Source organism: Prosopis cineraria, unplaced genomic scaffold (assembly GCF_029017545.1).
Source record: "Prosopis cineraria cultivar Desert tree isolate PC_DT_omini unplaced genomic scaffold, ASM2901754v1 PC7, whole genome shotgun sequence".
Taxonomy (NCBI): domain Eukaryota; kingdom Viridiplantae; phylum Streptophyta; class Magnoliopsida; order Fabales; family Fabaceae; genus Prosopis; species Prosopis cineraria.
In genome coordinates, this window is record NW_026555338.1 from 33631513 (window position 1) to 33654891 (window position 23379).

The 23379-nt window shown below is 32.6% G+C and overlaps 2 protein-coding genes and 1 long non-coding RNA gene across 4 annotated transcripts; 1 reads left to right on the forward strand and 2 right to left on the reverse strand.

Annotated features, from left to right (window-relative positions):
* The first annotated feature begins 3284 nt into the window (after nt 1-3284).
* Nucleotides 3285-3899, forward strand: LOC129316769 (TIR-only protein-like). Its single transcript, XM_054961147.1, has 2 exons — nt 3285-3709; nt 3782-3899. The coding sequence occupies exons 1-2, from the start codon at nt 3285-3287 to the stop codon at nt 3897-3899; spliced, it is 543 nt and encodes a 180-aa protein (XP_054817122.1).
* A 6545-nt stretch (nt 3900-10444) lies between these two features.
* On the reverse strand, nt 10445-13782 carry LOC129315240 (uncharacterized). 2 transcript variants are annotated; one of them, XR_008594422.1, is made up of 3 exons: nt 13503-13782; nt 13236-13373; nt 10445-11177 (listed from the first exon to the last, which is right to left on the reverse strand). It is a non-coding gene; the product is annotated as an uncharacterized LOC129315240 (long non-coding RNA). The 2 variants fall into 2 exon arrangements; XR_008594423.1 differs by lacking the exon at nt 13236-13373.
* A 1956-nt stretch (nt 13783-15738) lies between these two features.
* Nucleotides 15739-19747, reverse strand: LOC129316156 (beta-glucosidase 18-like). The gene is made up of 11 exons (XM_054960448.1): nt 19284-19747; nt 18959-19017; nt 18788-18863; nt 18615-18689; nt 18335-18422; nt 17736-17982; nt 17509-17624; nt 16899-17151; nt 16693-16795; nt 16467-16575; nt 15739-16127 (listed from the first exon to the last, which is right to left on the reverse strand). The coding sequence occupies exons 1-11, from the start codon at nt 19519-19521 to the stop codon at nt 15914-15916; spliced, it is 1578 nt and encodes a 525-aa protein (XP_054816423.1). The 5' UTR covers nt 19522-19747; the 3' UTR covers nt 15739-15913.
* Between the last annotated feature and the right edge of the window lie 3632 nt (nt 19748-23379).

Consider the following 23379-nt stretch of genomic DNA (forward strand, 5'->3'; position numbering starts at 1 on the left):
TATGAGATTTGTCTATAAAAGACAATGCTTGTCACAAGTTCAGAGAGAACCTTAGTTTTCTCGGCTTTTCTCTTTTCTTCTATCATACTAGTTGTGCAGTTACCTGAGTATATTCTGTGAGTTTCTGTTGTTCTGTGTCCCTACTTTTAGTAAGAAGAGTCTATTTAATTCTGAGGAACTGCCGTCCAATTAACTCGGTGTGACGGAATAGCTCTTAAGGACAGTGTCCTAAGATATGACTCAGACTAGATTTTACTAGCTACTGCCAACAGAAGAATTGCAATGGTGAGGTCTCAAGGATCCAACCAAACAATTGCAATGTTGCAACTAAACTGAAAACTTGCCTGAGTTCATCCAGGTTGCTGAGTTTTGAGAAACCTTAAGGCCGTGTCATTTTCCATTAAAAAAAAAAAGGGGGAACCTTATTTCTTATGCGCTTCCATCATGGTGGGTTTAGTTAATATTTGTGTCAAAGTCACTTCCAATGCCATTTCTAGGGTTTGGGGTAACGTAAAAACTCAGTTGCTTTCCAAGATACGCCACTCTAATTGATATTTGTGTTAAACAATCTTTGCTCTAATGGGTTTAGTTATAGTCTAGACTTTGAGTCCAGGCAAGCTTTTACTTACGGACAGTGTTATTGACGTTATCATGTACATTTTTCTTCCCGGAAATTGAATCCGAATTGCAGACACGTTGCTCTTCATCGAATGTGATAGAGGAGGAGGCCCTCGCTAATTTAATGCCTCTTGGGCCCACTCAACTCACGATAGTATGGATATTCTAATTAACAATTGTCCTTCATCAAAAAACTCCTACTTTGCCCATATTATCCCAGACTTTTATATATCAACATTAAATATGAGTATAAAGAAAATTATACTCATTTAAATAAAATTTTATATATTAATAAAATTTATTAAATATACTTTACAACCTTACTTTTTAAAAAAAATATATAAATTTTTAAAAATATCTTTTATTTAATACTCTATTGATGAAAGAATATTGAAAAGAAAAAATATATGAAAAGGATAATATTAAAAATATATTATTAATAAAACTTTATTTTTATAAAAATGTCTTATATTTTAAAACATTAAATAATTTTTAAAATATTTTATAATTTGAGATGACGAGAGTGATAAATGTTCAATCCGCTGGCATCTCATAAAAAGAATCATCACGAAACCCATTCTCCAGATGCAATAGAACGGACAAGAGTACTATTTTTTAAGACACCCCAACTCATATACCTTAACCACCATTTTGCCTACCTTGCCTTTTGTCCAAGTGACTTTCCATGAATATACGTACATCAATATTCCAGTTATAATTTATTTACTTTTATTAATTTAATCTTAACATATAACTCTAAGAATATTCTCTTGAATGTTAAGTTTCAATTAATATACACGGAATACATGATCAGGGAGAGATGAAAGTGACATTACTAAGTACTAACGCATAATTAGTAATTAATTCAATCGAATATGCTTTTCCAGGAATCATAGCGTCAAGGATCCTACATTGACAGTTCAATCACATACGATAAACAAATGAACTTCCGTGTGCCTTTCCCTCCTATATGCCTACATAATAAAGTTACATTATAATATTCGATCAAAGCTAGCCCAAAAAAAAAAAAAAACCAAAACACACGATTAAATATGTTATTCGTTCATATAAATTTGTTTTGATATACAGAATTGAGAAAATTTCAGCAAGACCCCTTGACCCAATTTAATTTTAGTCAAAAAATCTTAAAATTCTGAAATTTCATTGCACATACAAGAGATTGAAATGAAATTAAATAGCTGACCAAAATGACTTTATTGTCCTTGATGAAACTAAATGCATAAACAACTCGTATGAAAAAAAAAAATAAACAACTGACATGAGTGAAATTTGTAATTCTTATTAATAACATAATACTATTATAAATTTGCAATTTTTATTCAACCTATGTCGATTGTTTATTTTCTATATATTACTTATTTATTTTTTTTACATGAGTTGTTCATGTGCCTAGTTACATTTGTTTATTTTTATAGTGGTATTATATTGTTAATGAAAGTTATAAATTCTACTTATGTCAATTGTTCATTTTTTATACGTCACTTGTTTATTTTCAATACATTAGTTGTTCATATTATCAGGGACAATAAAATTATTTAGTCAACTCTTTAATTTAATTTCAGCCCCTTATATGTATAATGAAATTTCAGAATTTTAGAGAGTTTGACTGAAATTAAGTTATAGGGGCTAACTAAAATTCTCCCTGTAGAATTCTATGAGCACTACACTACAAGGAAACTTTTTGAGCTGACTAGAAATTATAAATTCAAACAGTCAAAGGAAAGGGCCCTTTGTGGCCCTTGGCTAATTGTCTTTAACTTTGACAGCTACGTGCGTGTCCTCACAGAGACATTGATCAACAGCATTGATCGATATATTTATACGTTTGACTAGTTGAAAACTTTTTCTTGTTTTTGCACCTCCGTATCTAAGATGACAGACTGTTCAAACTCACAAGGCAAATATGAATTGCTTTCCACGCACAGTGAAACTATTCAACAAGTTTTAAGCCGATTCTGATTGATTGCAAGTGAATAAATAAATCAATAAATTAAATAATCATTAAACAGCACAAGACTTGCTTTATTTCTGTTATATTTATACAGGTTTCTTGAATTTGACCCTGGAAACTGTATACAGAAAATGAGATTGTATGCAGGGGTGTGCATGCCTAATTGACTCAGTAATATTATATTCATCTTTAATAACGTTTAACGATTCAAAAGCAACTCCATGTATGGGCATGTGTATCATATTCACATTGAGAGAAAGACAAATAATTTAACGTCTTTGAAGGGTGCGTAGCTTTTCCCTAAAGCATGTAGCCTGGAGGGAGTCAAAAACTGTATTGTTTTCGCTTCAGAGATCGATCGAGATTCACATATCGTTGCATATAACTATTAAAATATTATACTTTCAATACTTTCATAGGGTTTTCCTGGCTTTCTATTCAATTCACAGACTAGAATTACCCTTGAACAAACCACCAACAAATGGTCGTCCAAAATAAAGGAAATTAATGGGAAATTCAGAAACGTCATGTCAAATCACCCTCTATATATAAATAAGCTAGCCATTTCACAACTCTCCCTCACATGACATACACGCAAAACCTTAAGACATCAAGAAAAACAGAAGGTAACAATTTTACTGTCATTTCCCGAAAAAAAGAAAGAAGCATGCATCGTTCATACTCAATCATGAAGATGGCAAAGAGAGTGATGAAGCCGTGCGATGTGTTCCTAAACCACAGAAGCACAGACACTAAGAAGACAGTGTCCACTCTGCTGTACGACCACCTAAGTAGGGTTGGCTTCAATCCTTTTCTAGACACCAAGACCATGAAACCAGGAGACAAGCTGTTTGAGAAAATTAATGGTGCAATTCTGGAGTGTAAGGTCGGTGTTGCTATCTTCTCTCCCCGTTACTGTGAGTCCAAGTTTTGCCTTCACGAGCTCGCCCTCCTCATGGAGTGTCGCAAGAAAGTGATCCCTATCTTCTGCGACGTCAAGCCCTCTCAGCTCAAAGTTCCCAACGACGGCAAGTTATCCGGTGAGGAGCTCCGGCGGTTCAGGTGGGCTCTTAATGAGGCCAAGTACATCGTCGGACTCAATTACAACTCCTCTAAAGGGTATGTCGTGCTTGACCTTCATGTTAACTTAAGTAAGTAAGACATTAATTAGGGTTCGTGCTTTTTTTGCAGGAGCTTGTCAGATATCGTGAGTGGTGCTTCTGAAATCATCATCAACAGTATGATCGAGGTTGAGAATGAAGAGCAGATGATAATGGAGGCGAACCAAAACTTGCCCATTGCTCTTTGATATATACAACATAGATATATGCTCAAGAAAAACTAACTTCTTTTTGCATACTGCTGGATCCTTATGCTCAAGAAAAGCTTGCCTATCTAATGTTTTAATTGTGATTCATTTATAGCTTGATTTAATTCCACTAATAAATAATAAAATATGTTCACAATACATGTTTAGCGGATACCATTTCAGATATTCCTTAATAAATTTTAACAGTTTGCTCTGTTGTTTGTATAATTCTTATATATCCATTGTGAATTAAAATGGTCTATCTGGTAGTTTCTCACTGGCTTCTTATGTCGTTGTTGTTGTTGAGATCGCGAGCTTCAAATCAATCAAGCGTTCCATGTCAATGCATATATATAGGTTACACACTTGATCCTAGCTAGCCAGCCTCTTAAAATTGTCTCTTGTGTGTGTGTATAACATTAATATTAAATAAATATATATATATATATATATAAAGGTTAAAGTACAAAGCTACCTCAAAATTATCGAAGAGATCAGACAAACGATGTGGAAACAGGTTAACTTGTTTTTTTTTTTTAATCTTTTAATTTAAAGCCAACAGAAGTAGTGAATGTCACGTCATTGGGACCCTCTTTTGAGTCTTCCTATTCACGGGCTTCACTCCGACGAGGAAGCCGTCACCGGCCCAGCAGGAGACTGGTCGTGCCCCTGCTCGGAGAGAATGAGAGAGATAAGAGAGTTTAGTGTGTGTGTGTGTGTGTGTGTGTGTGTGTGTGTGTTTGTGTGACTTATGGTAATAATGAACTTTAGCTTTTTTTCCCCTCTTCTGGGAGCTGAAGGTAAATAAGGAAAACAATCTGTGATTGCCAGTGAACAATAATATTTTCAGAAAGATAACAAATTCTCTTTGTTATCCTTAGGATTTAAAAGTCAGATAATTCGTCCTTAGAATCATCACATGTACATGACCACCTTATCTTTAGAAATATCACCATAGTATTTTTGGTCTATGACAACAATTTGTTTTGTAACAGGCATACATAAAAGAGTCATCAATAAAAGTTGACTTTCCTATCGTCATTGCTAACTTTTACTTTAAGGAACAAGTATTAGATGACGATTAGTAAAAATCACTACCCAGAATAAAATAGCAACGATTTTAACCCATTGTCTAATATTTTTTAAATAAAAAAAATACCCATTGCTAATAATTAAATCTCTCTTTATTCAACATCTAACAACTATATCACCTGTAACTTTTTTTGTTTACCCTCATTGGAAAGCAACTTACCACACCATTTTTCATTTAGTTTGGAAATAATTTTTTACAAGTTTTTATTAATTAAAATAAATTATGAGACCATTAGGTTTGAGATGGAGAGTCTTCAAACTATATATCCTCCTTACTTTATCTCTTTAATATGTCATTCATCCTGCACTGGCAATGTTTGGTTTAGTGAAAAGATTTCTTATGCAATATTGGAGATGTGAAGTATTAAGAACCTATGTTTGGTATGATTGGAAATGGAGATACAATATTTTAATTATTTGATCAATAATATTTGGTACAGAATGGAAATTAAAAAAGAAAAAAGAATGTAGATAAAATAAATTACATACATGTCTCACACAAGAAAATTAATTACTACAAGACTATTGATAACTAAACTAATGTCAATGACAACACAATCAATTGTCAATGGCCTTATTTTAGTCGTTGATAGATCTTGCAATAATTAATTTTTTTATATGAGACTTCAACATAATTCTCCCTAAAAAATTTGCTCAAACCTTTGCTTTGAGTGACCTAATGGGCAAGATTCATGGATATCTCTGTTGAAAGGATTTCTTTTGGGAAAACTATGAAACCAAAAAACTAATTAACTAGTCCCCTATGAGGGGCTCTTGATTAAATAACACAAGCACGACAAGGTCATTCATGACTTTGTAGCTCTTTTTTTTGTGTGTGTGTGTGTGTGTTGGGGGAGGGGGGGGGGCAAGGGACAATGCCATTATATCCACACCCATCCGACCATATTTACACTCTTATTCATAGGTAGAACACACATATCCAATACTTTTTTTCCCAACGGGGATTGAGCACACAAAGCTCCCTATCAGAGGGTGCCAATGCCACTATGCCACAATGGCTTAGGCTTTTATAGCGTTTTTATTCTAAACTAAAGTGTATAGCTAAAGGTGGAAATAGACAATGGCTTATGTCCTGGCTTATTTCAATGCAACCTAATCTATTTATTAAATAGGTCTAAATTAGGTTCAAACATTTGATTATGCTTACTTAACTAAATAGATCATGCCTGTTTTTACAAGGCATCACTTACAAGCATAACAAGTCTGCTTATTTACATATATATTATTATGTAATATATTATATGCACATTATTTCACCATTTAATTTTTAATCAATCTATTATTTTTTATTTTTAATTATGTTTTCAATTAGATTGAATTTATATATTAATTTTAATGTTATTACTTTATTATTATTTTGTAGTTGATAAGTTATTTTAATTTTTATATATTGAAATTCATAAATCATGTTATATAACTATAAACATTAATACTTCTAAAAGCATATCTGAGGCATTTAAAACTAATATGTAAGCATATTTAAAATGCTTACATTTAAATAGATTTTAAGTAGATTCAGGCCTGAGTCATAAAAAATTTTTTTTTTAAATTTTAAGCCAAGCTCAGACCTTTAACTTACAATACAGTTTTAAAAGTATTTGGCTAAAGTCTAACCTAACTTATTTCCACTCCAATGTACAACTTTAAGTATGGAATTGTACAAAGCGTTGGACACTATTGTTGGATCCCTTTAATTAGCAACGCTTTCCATTCCATTGTGCCAAACTAATCATATAATTAGGTCGTTTGAAGAATCTTAGTTTGAAGCTTAATATAATCATATACTTAACCTCATTGCTTCTGAAGCATACTAAGTGCATGTTTGGATAAATATTCCAATTGAGGTTTGGCACCCAAAACCTCAGTTGGGATGTCAAAAGCTTATTAGGATGCTAAAAAACTTGTTTGGGTGAAAAAATATTAAGATAGCGTTGAGGACTAAATGTCCATTCCAACTGAAGTCGGGACATTGAGCTTTGAGTTTAATGTACTGATAGAATAAGCTTTGGATGAAACTTTCTCTCTCCTTTATCCCACCTGCTCAACCACTTGTGACTCAGCTATTTCTTCATTCTTCAGCAAGACGTTGCATCCTTCTCTTTTAGCCGTTGCGTCGTGCCTGATATTTCTTGTGCATGCCTGCAAGACCAGAGAAGCTCTTCGACCTCTGCTTCTTCTTTGACTTTTTATTACCCTCTTGTTGCTCTTACCTTCTTTAACCTCTGCCAGATGCAAGATTTGCTTATTTTCTCATCAGATTTGTTTGTTTTTTGATGGATTGATTAGAGAGAGGAGGAAGGGGAAAAGTCATGAATTCCTTGAGTCCATCTATTTATTTTTTTCTCTTCTTTTTGTTTTTCATTTTTTTTGCCAAAAGATAAAGGCTTGATACGACTAGATTCATCAGGGACCAAAGCCATTAAATTGATAAATTCTAAACTAGTAACCCAATACCCATTTCTCAGTCTTTATATAGCACATACATACAATTGCAACCAATTTCTTTAAAAAAATTAAAATATAAAATTTTATGATTCATCAATTTATTTTAAATTTTTTAGAATTTAATATTTTATAATTTACAACTTATTCTACCTTTCTAAAATTTAAGATTTTGAATTTATCAATTTATTTTTTATTTTTAAGGGCTATTCTTAAAAAATTATAATTTAAAGTTTTTTATTTTTATTTAAAAATATTAAATTAGTCACAATATATATAAAATTAATATCCTTTTTTCTCATACAAATCTAAACTAGCTTTTGAATTATATCATTTAAATAAATTTCACCTTGCCAAACTAATTTTTTAAAAAAATTCAGCTTTTCATAATTTAATATTTTAAATTTTATAATTTAATTCTACCTTTTTTTAAAAATAATATTTTTGATTTATCAGTATTTTTAATATTTGTAACAAACTTTTCAAAAAATTTATTATTTTTTAGTTTAATTTTTTTTCTAAAAATATCAAATTAGTCACAAAAATATACACAAAAAATTATATATTTTTGTTTCATATATCCTAATTAACTTTTGAATCAAATTATCCAAATAAATTTAAGTTCGTTCAATTGATTACTGAAGAAAGGATATCCAAATATAAATTACATTAAAATTACATACTTCTTTTCCTAATATCAATTTGCTAATCTCAATTGTCTTTAACTTCAGTTATGAATTTTTTCATCCAAACACATGCTAAAGCAACTCTCACGGTCTAAAGCTAAAGGACTTCATGGTCTGGTTTTCCAAGTCCATGTATGTTCTGCTAAAAAAAAAAAAAAAGCCATTTGAAAACTGAACGTTAACATGGTGAAGCACAAAAAGCTGTTATTATTGCTTTATTTTTTTTATTAATTATTCGCGTCTAAAGTCTAAAAACCGATATAACAGCCACATAGATTATCCCCGTCAACCAATGTGTATAGTATCAGGCATCAATTTTTGGCTCCATCGCACTCTTGTTATGAGACAAAGATATTGTTCCATGATAGGCTCTGACAATATAAAATAAATCTTGAATTTACAAGAATATATCTTGCATGTAAAGCACCTAGATATTACAGTTATCGAAATTTCAATGAATTTATAACACTTAAAATAAAAAATATTTTGAATAAATAAGACAATACACTGATGAAAATTTTAGTTGAGAGATTATATATATACTCTTAGTAGAGAATATAACGATGCAACAACGCTCGAAAAACCACGTGCGTCTCTGTACCTTGTACGCCGGGAAATTCTGCCAATTGACTCTCTCCAACAAGATCTAGAATGTCGTTTCAATTTTGAGACTTTATTAGTTGTATGACCTTATGTTTTCTTGATTCTCCTGAGTCTTAATTCCTAACGAACTGTCTCCGCGTGAGAATATTGTTGACAAGTCATTAATTTGTCTGCATGTGCAACGATAATACTTGAAATTGTCAACCTACAGATTTTTTTTTAATAAAAAAATAGTAAGGCGATTGTGCTGTATATACATTCATTAGATTAAAATTATTAAACATTTATATTTTTTAATATTTTTATTGATTAATTCATTTATTTTTTCCCCTAAAAAGTTCAGTTTTGAGGAAAAGAATTAATGTCTGGTTTGACTAGATGGGGATTTGGAATTTGGACTGCTCAATTTTGAATTCCTCAAGTGATAATGGAGATATTGGCCGACCACGTTGAGCGTTTTCTATAAAGGCACGATCACACATATAACTTAGCATGAGAAAAATTGGAGAAATAAAAACTTGATGCTCCTCATTTTACATTTTCATCCGTTGCATGATTATATATGAATAAATTGGCCCACTGACCAAAAAAAATCTTATATCCAAAAAATATAGACTAAATTTTTAAACTTTGAGAGTATGGCTGATTCATATTAATATATAAAAAATTTATTATTGATATACAAGCAGTTTATCATTAAAAATTTAAAAATTTACAATGAGTTTATTTTGATATAAAACAATATATCATTGACAAATATAATAAATTGACTATAATGCAAAATATAATAAATATTAAATTATTTGCTTGATTTGATTCTATAACATGGGCTATACCTGCAGAAGCCTCATTATATATCCTTAACATATTCCATTTTTTAGATGAAAATGCAAAATCAATAATTCAAGCTTAAATTTTCTCCTTTTTTTTTTGGTTTTGATTTTTCATATTCATCTATTTTGACCTATTCAACGAAGCTTCTCAATACAGTTGTAAATCAAACCTTCTCATCCTTCATTCTCACTTCTGGTTGTATTTTTCCATGTTGCCATTTTTCACTAGCTAGTCCCGTCATTAACTGCATGAGCTTGCAATATAATATACTGATAAGGGTGTACCCAGTTTTGCTCAGGAAACTGGCGAGCTATTGATGAATAGAAGGCTTGGGGATTGTACCGATCCACATAGTCAGCGTCAAATCTTGGGGTCATACCCATCATCGGCCCATTTAAAATTATCCTTTACACAATATAGCAAACCAATGTTTGAATCTTTACTTGGAAACATGCCCACATTTAATACTAACAGTAACATCACCATATGAAATTGGTCATTAATGGATTTTTTTTATTATCCAAAAGTATTCTCCTATTAGAAACTAGTTGAAACTCCTTAATTGGGAAAAGAAGTTGAAACTCTTGTGGGCTCAGCTCACCCTTTGTAGTGCTGATCGCAGGTTCAACCCTTTCAAATTAAGGGAAACAAAATACCACTTTGAGACCTTGCAGAAAAATAATTACAATTGAGGACATTAATTGAGAAATAACTGAGTTGGAAGTCATAAAGAGTTCAGTTGAAAGCAGTTCCTCATTACTTGTAATTATTCCCTAATTATTCTCCTTATGAGGATCTAAAGTGTCATTTTTCCAATAGTATCCTCTCAAAACATTAAACATCATGAACCATGTAAAAAGTGACAAATTGAAAAACATATGAAGAAGATTAGTTAAGCTCATTGCAGAAACCAAAGATTCTAGTGCTCATCGCTCAGATTATGGCTCTGAGCAAAGCTGCAAGTCAAGATTTTTTAGGCTAAATTCTATTCAAGTCTTGTATCTGATCATCCAGATGGTGAAGAAACACAATTGCAAATAGGCATTCTAAATCCTAAACTCTAGGCGCGATCAAGATGAACTGTTTTATTTGAAGCTTGTTCAAATACCATTTCTAGTATTATGCATGGGCATGTTATGGTATCTTGTCTTAATTAAGAGTGTTCATAAAGCCTGGATGCCCTGTGTGCCCTCTCGAGCCCAGTAAAATGTTGCTCAGTCTGGCCTAAACAATGCAGCCTGACATGTTTTGGGCATGTTCAGCGGGGCTATTATACGGGCAAGGCAGGCAACAGGCAAGGTAAGCTACCCTGCCCGTTTGGCCCCTGGTCGAAGGTATTTTTTATTTTTTTTTTTTTTTGGTAAGTCTGATCAAGCCATTAAGGAACAAAGGAAGTGAACACCGATTGAGCAAACTCATTTCCTCCTTAAGCCTAGTCGTCAGACCCTACATTCTCCATCCTCCCACCTGCGTCTCAGCTCAGGCACTCAGCAAGACAGCAACTTTGATCTTCCCCTTCCCTCTCCCAACCAAGACTCTTGGTGTAGCCTACTATCTCCTCCATGCCCCTTGGAACAACAAAGAACTTAGGCTTCCCTGTCTGTTTAAAACAAAGCAGGTTGTATCAAATGTCAGGCTGATGATCTGTTATCAAACATTTAATCCGAAATAACATAAAGATTATAATAATTAAGATGTCAAATCACCCATTAGATAGCATGCTATTTCTTAACCCAGTTGCATCCAGAAAGCCTCATCTTGGCCGATTTCCACCAAGAGAACAGACACGGGAATAACAGTCTCGGACATGAAGAGTTCAACAGTACTGATGCTGGCTTCCTTTTTTTCCATAATTAGGTAAGATACTTCAAAATATGCTTTTCTCAAGATAAATTAAACTATCTGCAGAAATAGATCTTAAGAGTGTAAAAATAACTGTTTTTATATTTTACTGTCAGAAGATTAATGTTGCCTTCAGAGACACTTCAAAAGAGAAACGTGTTTGATATAACACGACACTTTAAATTATACATTGACACTTCAAGTGTGTGATTAGTGTGATGGACATGTGGCATATTGTTGAACTGTGCATACTTGCTATTAATATCATCTGCAATGTCACCACAATCATCATTTCTGGTATTTCTTGAAGATTTTTCACGTAATAATGGTTCATATTCATCGGTAAAGATTTTAGACTGCGGGCATTCCGAAACGGATACATAGGAAACTAACCTAACAAGTCTAAAACTAGATTAAGGTAAAATACCAAGTGTTTGTTATTAGTTTCTCTAGCAAACTGACAGGTGAAAATTGGTGGTGCTGAGATGTAAAAGATATTGACTCGTTAAAGAATATTACATTAAACACTGAAAGCAGTTTGCAATGAAGATTGCCAATGACTGGTTTATGACTGAAAGCATAGTAGTTAGTCAAATCCTTACCATCTTCAATCTTCATGAGCCATTCACAGAAGAAAGAAGCATCAGTTGAACATATGAGAAAGGAAAAACTGTCTAGTGACTCACAAGTTCTTGCTCCGGATAGGAATCAATGTGGCAAGTGGGTTTTGCTTGTTTGCTCAGTAACTTCATCGACACTTTGAACGAGAAAATGAGATGCATAACACAAGGGAACATAGAATGAAATTTTATTTTCTTTTTTTGCTTTTTAGCAAACCTTTATTTATTTATTTTTTTTATGTGGCTATCTTAGTATATTAAATTCAAGCATTGTTGGCAGCTCTTCCACATATGTTTCCTACATCCACACAAACTTAAATATAAACCATCATACTTAAATGACTATATTCCTTCTATTAGGACCTATTGATAGCTTTTATTTTCTTTTATATATAGTTATTTGCTATTTTAGTAATGTTAGTTAAGTTTAATGGGTCTAATTGGAATGTAGAATTAGTAATTCACTTTGTAATTATAACCTTAAGTAGGCAAAATTAATTCCATGAAAATTTTATGTTATATCAAATGTTAAACAAAAAATTTGACTTATGAATCATGAATTGTTACTAAATTATGAAATTGTAATTATAAGTGAAATCTAAATTAGTAGGAGTAGTATTGTCTTTGCACTTCAATCTCAAGTTACTCTAAAAAACTTAGTTGTAGTTTCTGAATCTTACGGAATGAATTTGTATATAAATTTTTTGTATGGGACCTATTCACAAGGGAAAATTTCACTATAATCCTTTTTACCAAACTTATTCATTGTCAGGCCTCTAAATTTTTGAAATATTAATTCAGTCCCTTTCAATCCTACTAAGGCTAAATTGAAATTAAATTCTTGAGAGAAATAGCACAAATAACCCTAATCTCTATCATCGTAAAAGTTTAACCTCTAATTACCTGATTAAATGAGATTAACTAAGTAAACTAATGTAGTATGTGATTATAAAGAGTTAACTTATGTTTTAAATTGTGATTTCAATTTAGAATTAAGTTTAAAATCGAGCCATCCAAATGTCAAAAAGCGAGGAAACAAAAGGTAATGATTCTATGCCACATATTGTTTTATCATCTAGAGATATAAACACATGGCTCCAGGAATTATTGGTCAGCCAGGTGAGTGAGCTTCCACTTTATTGATCTAAGCAGCCATTTTTTGCAGCATTATCTACCTCAAAAAAGCATAGCCCTACCAGTTTCTATATTGAGCGCATCATCAAAAAGCTCAGGTTCTCAACTTCATCTCCATTAGATATACAGAAAGGAAGCTGCTTGTTACTTGCGTTTTCCTTTTCACAAGAACACAAGCCATACATAGCAAATCGAGATCTCTGTAAAACATAGAGGAAGCTGCTTTTATGACTCCCCGTTTCATTTACCAAAGAAAAGGAGGAGGAAGAAATGTGAAATGACAAGTAATAAAATAAAATTACAGAGAAAGCTATATGTAGTTGAAGCACCTTGTTCATTCTCTGAAGCTGTCATGCGAGCAAACAAGCCAAAGCGCAAAGCTTCTAATGGATAACAGTGATTAGTATAAAGAAGAGGAGTAAGGCTGAAAGGAAGAGAGAACTAAAATTGGGCTTCCTCCCCTGAGAATCCGGCGAATACTGGATCTCATCCATTCTGCAATATCTGTTGCAAATCTCAACATTATTGGCCTCAGAAAAACTCCCCACAAACCTGCCATTGCCATCACTATCTCTGCCCCAAAACCCATACCTCTCTCCCTCTCTCTCTCTACACTAGCCTGATCTGTATTCTTATATTAGGAGTCTTTTTGTCTTCTTACTCATAAGTCGTAACTGCCAACCACCAGTCTTTGAGACTGAGAGAGTCAGGCGCGGACCCACCCCCACCCCAACCCAACGCCTCAACGCCACAAATATACGGTAGTGTGCAAATGCAAACCCCTCAGGAAAAAGAAAAAAAAAAAAAAAAAATTCTTGGTTAAAATAAAGTCACATAATTGCATCCCAGTTAATTATTTATACAAATATACTTATAGGTATTATATATAGATAATATAATATATGTATGTTTTTTTATTTGTACTATTTTAATTCTACTTATAAGGTAAGAGAAAATATTTATTCTGATTGTATTTATAGAGCTCTTCAATAATTATTTTATTTATTTTTATCCTTTTATCTTTATTAAATATTGGAATGTTATTAAATTATAGGTATTTTATTTTTAATCATGTATATTTAATGAGAATAAAGTTAGAAACTTATCAAATTTTAAACAAGGTTAATGAAGTTTAAGTTTTTCTGAGTTATGGTACAAATGTTAATAGTGATTTATAAATAAGATTGGAGGGAAAATATTTCAATAAAAGGAACATTTAATTTTTTAATGAATTTTTTGGTTTATCAATTTTTTTCATAAAACTTTATTATTTCCTATCCTGATTTTTAAAAACATCAATACGTAATGACAGATGAAAACATAATTATAAGCATTTTATATATTATATTTAAATTGTTCTTAAAACTAATATATTAGATATATGGTATCTTGTATTTTTTAAATTTTTTTTGAAATATTTATGTGATTATGCTTCTAATAATTATAATATAATAATATATTTTAATTAATAAAATTAATTTTTTAAAATTAAATATACATTTATTTTTAAAAAAATGGGCCCCCACCCACAATTTAGGGTATGTTTGGTTTGAGAGGAGGGGAGGGATTTAATGTTATCTTGTTTGGTTCAGAAAGGGAGGGAAGAAAAAATAATTATATTTAAATAATTTTATCTTTATTTTATTAGCATTGAGATGCTAAAAAAATATATCTATATTTCTTAAACTTATCATGAAAAGCATATTAGTGAGAATATGAAAAATTTTACTAAATTCCCTCTCAATCCTCCCAATTTAGAGGAGAGGGTTTGGAGATTGAGAGAATGGGCTATAATTTTATTATACAATAATTAATTTATCATTTTTTAATTACTACTCTTTATTTTTTAAAACAAATTTAATAATGACAGATTTTTAATAATATATTTAATAATAAAAATAACTCTATATATTTACAATTACGGGTTAAAAATATTTATAATTATATTTTATTAAAAAAATTTAATAATGTAAAGATAAAATTATATATATATATATTTCCTTTTTTTTTTTTTTAAATTAAATAAAGTAATATTAAAACTTTTCCTTTCGTTTCAATCCCTCCCCACCGTTAAAACCCTTCCCTGGTGAGAGTGACAGAAGTTTCAGTCACTTTCCTTTCTTTAATTGGTTTAGAAGTATTGAGTGGCAGAATGGCTGTCACGTTCATCCATAGGGATGAAAACAATTAAATGCTGGGAAGCTAATTAGTCTGCAATTTCTGGAAGCCACCCTCCCATTTCAACTACTGATGCAGACATAGTGCTAATTTTTTTCAGAATTAATCTGCAGAAAAATCACGACTGACTTCTCTATAACATAAAACATATGGTGCATATAGTAGCTTCTTTATCAGAGAAATTGGAATGATGTACATAAATTTGGGCAGTTCTTCAAAGCCCTGGAAACTGTTGGAAGGGCCCTTTGACCGCTGTAAAATGCGGTTAAAATATATTACGAGGACGCGAATTTAAACATTGTGAATTGGAATATATATATATATATATATAGGGAAAGATACTCCCATTTAAAAGCTTAAATATAGATTAGTCAGGAGCACGGATGATTTTACATAAATAAAAATGCTATTTCATTCATTTGACTGATAGTACAGCGCAGTCATAATATGCTAAAATAGAGGCATATCACGAATTCCACAGGATAAAATGGAATTCGTGATCTTGAAATACATTCACAATTAATCAACGACATTCACAGCCAGTAATCATCATATTTGTTCCTCAAGATACTGCTCGCTGAAGTCCATTTTCCAAAGTGAGGGTGAGGGTAGTGAAATTGAGGAAACTTGAAAACCATTTGACAGAAAACTTGGGGATTCGCTCAAGCGTCTGTCGGTCCACATGGTACAGCCCAAATCTTGTTCCATAGCCATCCACCCATTCGAAGTTGTCCATCAATGACCATATGAAATATCCTCTTACATCTGCACCTTTCCTGCGCACACACAACAGTCATCCTTCAACAATGTGATTCTCGAAATGTCGACATATTTTTCTAGGGACACTCACCTATGATAATATATCTAGTCATAACTGCTTGTTCTATTTTTGTCAGCACATTAAAGTTTCCCCAGAATGAGACCAAGAAAATCCCATCTCATAGTGGCCTCATAACGGGAGAGGGGTGTCTAAACTCTAACGTGCTTTTGGTGCTACCCCTCTATGCTTAATTTCAATGACGTTTCGATTAATGAAATGTTTTTATCCGGTGGATCAAATGGAGGGCTAAGATTAGGCGCATGAGAAAAGTACACTTTGCCCCCTCATAACTTACCTTATGGCTCTAAGCAAAGCGGCAAGATAGGCTTTGTGGAACTTCACTCGGTCAAAATCTTGTAGAAAATCATGCAATGCAGCACCCTGTTTTGGCGGTGTAGAATATCCTGAAACATTTTTGCGCAGACAAGTCTATTGTTAGTACACAGCATCATCTACAAATGAACATAATAGAGAACCTTCTCTAGCATCAATTCTGTTCTCTTTAATGGAGCTTCATTCACCATTTTCAGTAATGAACATGGGCATATTATGGTATCTTGTCTTTATGTAGTCTACAATCTTCTCCATGCCTCTTGGAACCACAAAGAACCTTGGCATTCCTGTCTGTTTCAAACAAATACTATCTTTAATCCAATCTACACTTTATCAAACACTTGAGCGACAAATATAACACAGATATTAGCGATAGCACAGCAGAAGTTCATACCAAATCACCAATTGGAATGCCATCTCTGAAACCGGTAGTTTCCAAAAAGCCTCGTATTGCATGGTCCCCTCCACGGGAACAAGCAAAGGAGGAGCAATCTTTTACATAGAGAGTTGAGTAGTGATTAATGCCGATGAAGTCCAAGCTTCCTTTCATGAGACTCTTTTCCTCAGAAGAGAACCTTGGCAGCTGGCTTCCAAGAATGTTGCGCATCTCAATAGGGTAGTCACCAAACACTAGGGGATCGAACACCCTGTTTGTTCCCAGAGTAACAAGGGGAAAAATAAGCACAGTACACGTGTGATTGACATGAACAGAAGTCTTAAATTTTTTTCCTCTAACCAGATTAGTTCAATTCTTGACCGAGAAAAGAATTTTCACTAAACTAGCAATTTGGTTGCTAAACAGGAAGCCTATTTAGCTATAGTGACTAAGAAATTAGAGAATCTATCAACAAATGTTTAGAATTGACAAACCCGGTACATGTTATCTTTTAGTCATGTAGCCACAAGTTGCAGAAATAACACATAATAAGGGTGTTAGTTTTTTGTGCACTAACTAATGTTTGAAGACTAAATAAACAGGTATAGACCAAATTGTTACTACTTACCAGGCAATTACAAAAGCCAAGGCTCTATTCACAGCTAGTCTATCACATTCTTTGTCTCTAAGAGGTTCATACATGAAGGTATTTGCAACAATCCCAATAGTTCCACCTTGCTTAGCCTGAATAAATCAGCATCAGTTTCAACCCATTAATCACCCATCTAGCTCTTTCATCCTTCCCCCTAGAAAAGGAGAAAAACAAGCCTTCCATTGAGGTTCTTTTGTCATTACCTGAAAGTGATTGCGGTATAAGTGAACGGTCATAGCGTGTGACAGCAAAGCATTGTGCATGGCCGCGAGAGGCTCAGCATCAGAATTTCCCACAGAACAGTTTCCAAAAGGAGGTGAACAATGAGCTGGGGGATATGTTCCCCTTACATAGGCCATTTCTATAAACAGGTTTGGCTCATTGATTGTGGTCCAGTACTTCACCCTATCCCCAAAGCTCTCGAAACAGATCTTGGCAAAATGACAAAATCTCTCCTGCACATATGACAAATGCAATTCTTAAAATTGTCACTGTTCTCTGTTAGCTTATGCGCGTTTGAAACATGGGAATTCTTCATTCCCAGTGGCAATCCATAGAAGATGCGACAAACTAGAAAAATCTTTAACATTATACATTGCAAACTAGAAAACAAAAGCCACTTTTTATTTCTGTATTTATTTCTGCATATTCAGATATGGTAAATATTTATATATTCAGATTAAATGAGAGTATTTTAATGCAGATTTTAAATTTTGAGTATAACAAATATTTATGTCATTCTACCAAATTGATCTATTTTAGACTACATTTTTATGAATAAACCTGGGGATTGAGATTTCACTTTATTAGAGGACTGAGCCAACCACCATATTTTTCTTCCAGTTCTTGTGGCATGTCATGATGATGTATTGTCACAAATGGCTCTATCCCTGGATTTTGCACAAATGCCCAGCCCAGAATCAGATACATCTAATAACAAGATGTATACCAAGGGAAAAATATTTCCGTGAAAATGACATCAACTTTCCGATAAACAAAATGCTAGACATTACACTACAAAAGAAAATTGTCCATTTATAATTGAAAATGTCCGATCATATCTGACACAGTTATTACAGCACCTCTAAGAAGTAGATTGTCTATAATCTTGTTGTAGAACATAATCCCTTTTGCATTAACTTCGCCGCACATTCCTCCTGTAACAGCTCATAAAGATCAAACTGAGCATAGAATTATCAATTAGGAAGATAAGTATAACATCAACTATATTAACTACTAATAATGAGGATCTTACTGGGAAGAATCCTCGCCCATGAAATGGAAAACCGATATGCATTCACCCCTAGTGAAGACATCAACTCAATGTCCTCCTGTCCAGAAAAAAGTGTTTCAAAGAGTGAGGAACTAAATTTGGACAATAGACAACAGTAAACCGAAAGAGTAAACGGATTTAGATCATCATTACCAAATAGCGGTGATAATGATCATCCGCTACGTCCCCATTATCGTTATGTTTGACGTTTCCTGAGGATTCATCAAATGAAAGAGTGATTATTCTGTTTTGATTATAAATCTGTGCTTGAATTTGCAAAAACATCACCAAACAGTGTTAGATTTCTTATTTAAGTATGCTTAAGATAGCATGCTCTACCAAAATAATTTAAGCCATTTAATTAGATTCTTTTTAAACTAATATATTTATGATCAATCTTCTGATCTTTAAACGTCGGACTTCTTTCTTTTATGTTCTAATAAACAGGTTGACGGAAAATGAAGATCAACGATTTTACCTGGCATATGACTGAAAACATCCCAATTGGTGAGCCCCTTCCCATCTTCCAGATATGCTCCTTCAATCTTGGTAAATGACAGAAAAATAAATGAATTTCGGTAACAAGAAAAGAATCGAGAGAGAGACATTTGAAGGCAGAGAGAAGAAGAAAAAGAGTGCCTGGTAAGAGGAAGTGCTTGTTCCAAAGAGGAAGCCTTCTGGGAACTGAGACCTGCGGACTGAATCCTCACCGCCATTGGAACCCAGGACCAGAAAATGAAGAGAGCAAAGCAGTGAGAGAACTAGGCAGAGTTTCGTGCGCAGCACTTTCATCATCCTGATCATATAAACACAGGAAAATTAAAACATAGAAATGCGTGACTCGCATGGACTGAACCTGAGAATAAGAACAAACGAGAAAGCAATCAATGCAAACAATGGTAGTTAGAAGGCAAGATATGTTATTTGTGTCAGTTATTATCGGTGGCCAAAACCACACACCATCGTTGTTAATTATTGTGGTCAGAATCGGAGATGGTCCCCGGAAGGGGGCGGGGGGATTGAAAGGGGTCGCCTGTCGGCAGAATACTCAAAATATTAATATTATGCTTAATTTTCCATCGCGTGATTGAAGAATCCAACTACACCCTGGAAGAAGACCCCAACAATTTATTAGAGGTCGGCGGTTATAATTAGCGGGAAAGAAATAAGTTAGTAACGAGGCCATTGTTTTTTGGGTCATGTTTTTTTTATTTATTAAAATATATATTTAATTTTTTAATTTTACATAATATTTTATTTTGATCTCCTAATTATATAAAATATTTTTTAATTTTTTAATTTTATCATCGTTCAGTTTATCTTAATTAATTTTTACATTAAATTTTTAAATATTAATAAATTATTTTAAATGTTAATATATTAAATTTATTTTTTTAAAAAATAATAATTAACACAAAAACTAATCATTTAAAATTAAAAATGTTAAAATTAAAAAATTAAATTAAAATATTATATAAAGTTAAAGTATATTTTAATTTTTTTTTTGGTCATGAGTGGCAATGTAATTGTTGTACTTTTTATTTTTAAATATTTAATTTGATCTCTCGAAATTCAATTAATTTAGTTTAATTATTTTGTGGCCTTTTACAAACCAAAACTAAATTGCCTCATGCTTTCCCCCCAGCACCTGTACCTGGCTGACCCGTCGTGAGTCATTGCCTTTCTTCTGCTACGTTGCGTCGTTTCCATGAAAACGGCATCACAAACCACGGTGACAAAAAACCCAAATAATTGAGCTGCATGGTCACTCAAAAGCATTTAATTACTAAAAATCCCATCAAATATAGAAGTAATTTTGAGGTTCCAACATCCAAGATCCTTTGCTGTAAATAGAGTTGAGAATAAAAACCTCCAAATTCAGTCCTGTTTAACTAAAGATTTGAACTTCAACAAAAAAATAATAATAGGATAACCAAGCTTATAGACCGGGTCTTAATAAGCCCCGAAAAAAGGGTTAGGGCCTCAACAACCCTTCAAGCCCTATTTTATTTTTTTTTCTTCTACATTAGAACACATTGTTTGGAAAATTTAAAATAAAAACTAAGTATTTAACCATTTTAAATTCTCTAACTCTTTTCGTCTATCAACTCAACCTTTTCTTCTTACCCTCTCTTTTCTTTTAGTTGTCTCGTGTCATCTCTTCCTCTTTTCACTCTACTTGCCCTTTGACCTCTCCGTCTCTCGATTCGCTTCTCCCTCTCGTCTCTTGACTCAACGTCTCTCAAATTAATGTCTCCCTTTGAGCATTCTATTGCTTTGTCTTTTTAGCTCTCTCACTCTCAAGTAATTCCTCTTCTGACATAGACATTTTTTTAGGCCACAGATGTCCAAAATTTTAATTTGATGCTTACTTTTAAGATTTCAATTTGATTTAAAAATTCTATTCTTCATCTTATTCTGTAAGAATTATATCAATATGCATTATATATTTTGTTTTATAAATTTTGTTTTGAATTATGATGATTAACTAACATATATTTAGACCTTAAAATTTTTTATTTATTTTTTAGATGATGTGAAACCTTGATTTAATTTATGTTGGATTTTAAAGTTAAATTATTATGTTAAATATTCTGATGATGCTGAATTAAATTATTTTCTAAAAAACAAAATTAAATTGTAGTATTGATTTTTTTTTTTTTTTTGAAATGAGGCTTCTGGGCCCACCCTAAGCCCTTTTAATAAGGGTCAAGCTTTAAGATTTATTTAAAATTTAAAAAACTAAATTTTAGGGCCTAGACCCTTTAGGGCCAAGCTCGCCCATTTTTTCATCTTTATATGTAAATAAAATTAGACACATAGTTACCTCATTACCCTTCATAGATATCATAGTTGCTAACTTGTAGAAAGGGCCTAGGCCTACCCATTTTTCCGTCTCTAGATGTAAATAAAATTAGACACACGCTTATTGCATTATCATTCATAGATATCACATTGATAACTTGTAGACCGAAACCCAACATTTAGAATTCACTCTTTTTAATGATTTTTTATGCAACTCAACCATCTAAAACATAGGAAAAGATGACCTAGATTGTGCGAAAAACAATTTGAACTTAATTGGTTATAAACGCGAAAGGAACAACTAAATAGATGGTAAATGAGGAACATCAAGATTGAGCAAGCAAAAGAGTACACAAGAGAAGGAAAACGCTAAAAGGAAATCGAGAATAAAGGAATAAGTAAGGTGAGAGAGCAGAGAGTAAAAGAACAGAAGAGACAACACTAAGACAACATAGAGATGAACTCGCAGATGATGAGCATGCTTAAGGCAACAAGTAAGATTTGAGGCAAACCTAATTTCCTTCATCAATTAAGGTGCGAACCCAGGTAGAGAGCTAAAAATATGCTTAGTCCTTTTTCTACCACTTGAAAAATCAAAATGGGAACTATCATGATAACTTCTCTGAAGATGAACTCCAACAAGCTAGTCTTGGGTATGATCGATTTGTCATATTCATGAAAAAGGATGATCCAAGTTTGCGTCACCCATATGATTGGTACAAACATGGTAAATTTGGACCTCACTTATGGTTGTGAGACTCAAATTAAGGATTCATTGCTATAATTGATAAAAGGCAATGTTTTGAAACTTGGAGCAAATGTCGAACCGGAAAGAACAAACAAGTCACAATTTTCATGGTTCAACTAGTTAGATTAGTAGTTAAACTAGTGACATAAAAATTAAATAAAAATAACAATTATATACATAAATATATAAATAAAATATTAATTTGTCAATAGTGCTTGGGATCTTAATGCTAAAAGCTAGACACTTGGACAGCTAGAGCTGGAGGCGGAGGCATATTAGCATAAGGTCGCAATCACGAAGTAACATGTTGGAGCTCGAGGCATGTTGTCATGTTACAACTTACAAGCTTTTGATCTCAACGCTAAATGTTGGATCGCTAGAGCTAAAAGCAAAGATTGGAGAAAAGGTTAGAGATTGTGCATGAGTTGTGGAGGAGAGATCAAAGATGAGAAAAGAGAAAATACAAATTTGAGTGACTTAACTTAAATTTTCTTTTTTTTTTAGCTTTAAAACTAGGGTTGACCCACTCCAATTTTTAAGTTAAATATGGTTCTCTTGAAATCGGCCGAGTTAATTACGCTCAAATGCTAGATTGGCTCAATTAGTTAGACCAGGCTATTTTGATCAACAGGGGGCAGTTAGACTAGTCAGACCGTTTGGTCTAGTCTATGTTTCAAAACACTGGTACAAGGTCAAGATTTTGAAAGAGACATGAGGCTTGGGTCAAGAGGGATCTTTTATACAGGGTAGTAGAAGATTTTTTTTTCACTAACAAAGTAGAAGATTGAATTTAAGGATTCTGGTAGAGGAATTGAGGGAAAAGATGGTAGGGTTGATGATGGTGTTTTGTGAGAGAAGGATTATTCGAGAAAATACCACTAATGAAAATTTATGCCAATCAAGGATTAATTATTATCAAAACTTGATGGATACTTGCTGTTAACTTAGAACAAGTTATTGTTAAAACTTAAATGGATACTTGTTAATAAAAGACTAACATGAATTGATAAGTATCCATTTA

Bases quoted from the DNA above. Each gene is read 5' to 3' on its own strand.
- LOC129316769 (XM_054961147.1), top strand. From the start codon at position 3,285: ATGGCAAAGAGAGTGATGAAGCCGTGCGATGTGTTCCTAAACCACAGA. The intron at 3,710-3,781 runs GTATGTCGTGCT...CTTTTTTTGCAG, and splicing joins AATTACAACTCCTCTAAAGG to GAGCTTGTCAGATATCGTGA.
- LOC129316156 (XM_054960448.1), bottom strand. From the start codon at position 19,521: ATGGCGGTGAGGATTCAGTCCGCAGGTCTCAGTTCCCAGAAGGCTTCC. The intron at 18,690-18,787 runs GTAAGATCCTCA...GAGCTGTTACAG, and splicing joins ATGGGCGAGGATTCTTCCCA to GAGGAATGTGCGGCGAAGTT. The intron at 17,152-17,508 runs GTAAGTAGTAAC...GGGAACAAACAG, and splicing joins TTGGCTTTTGTAATTGCCTG to GGTGTTCGATCCCCTAGTGT.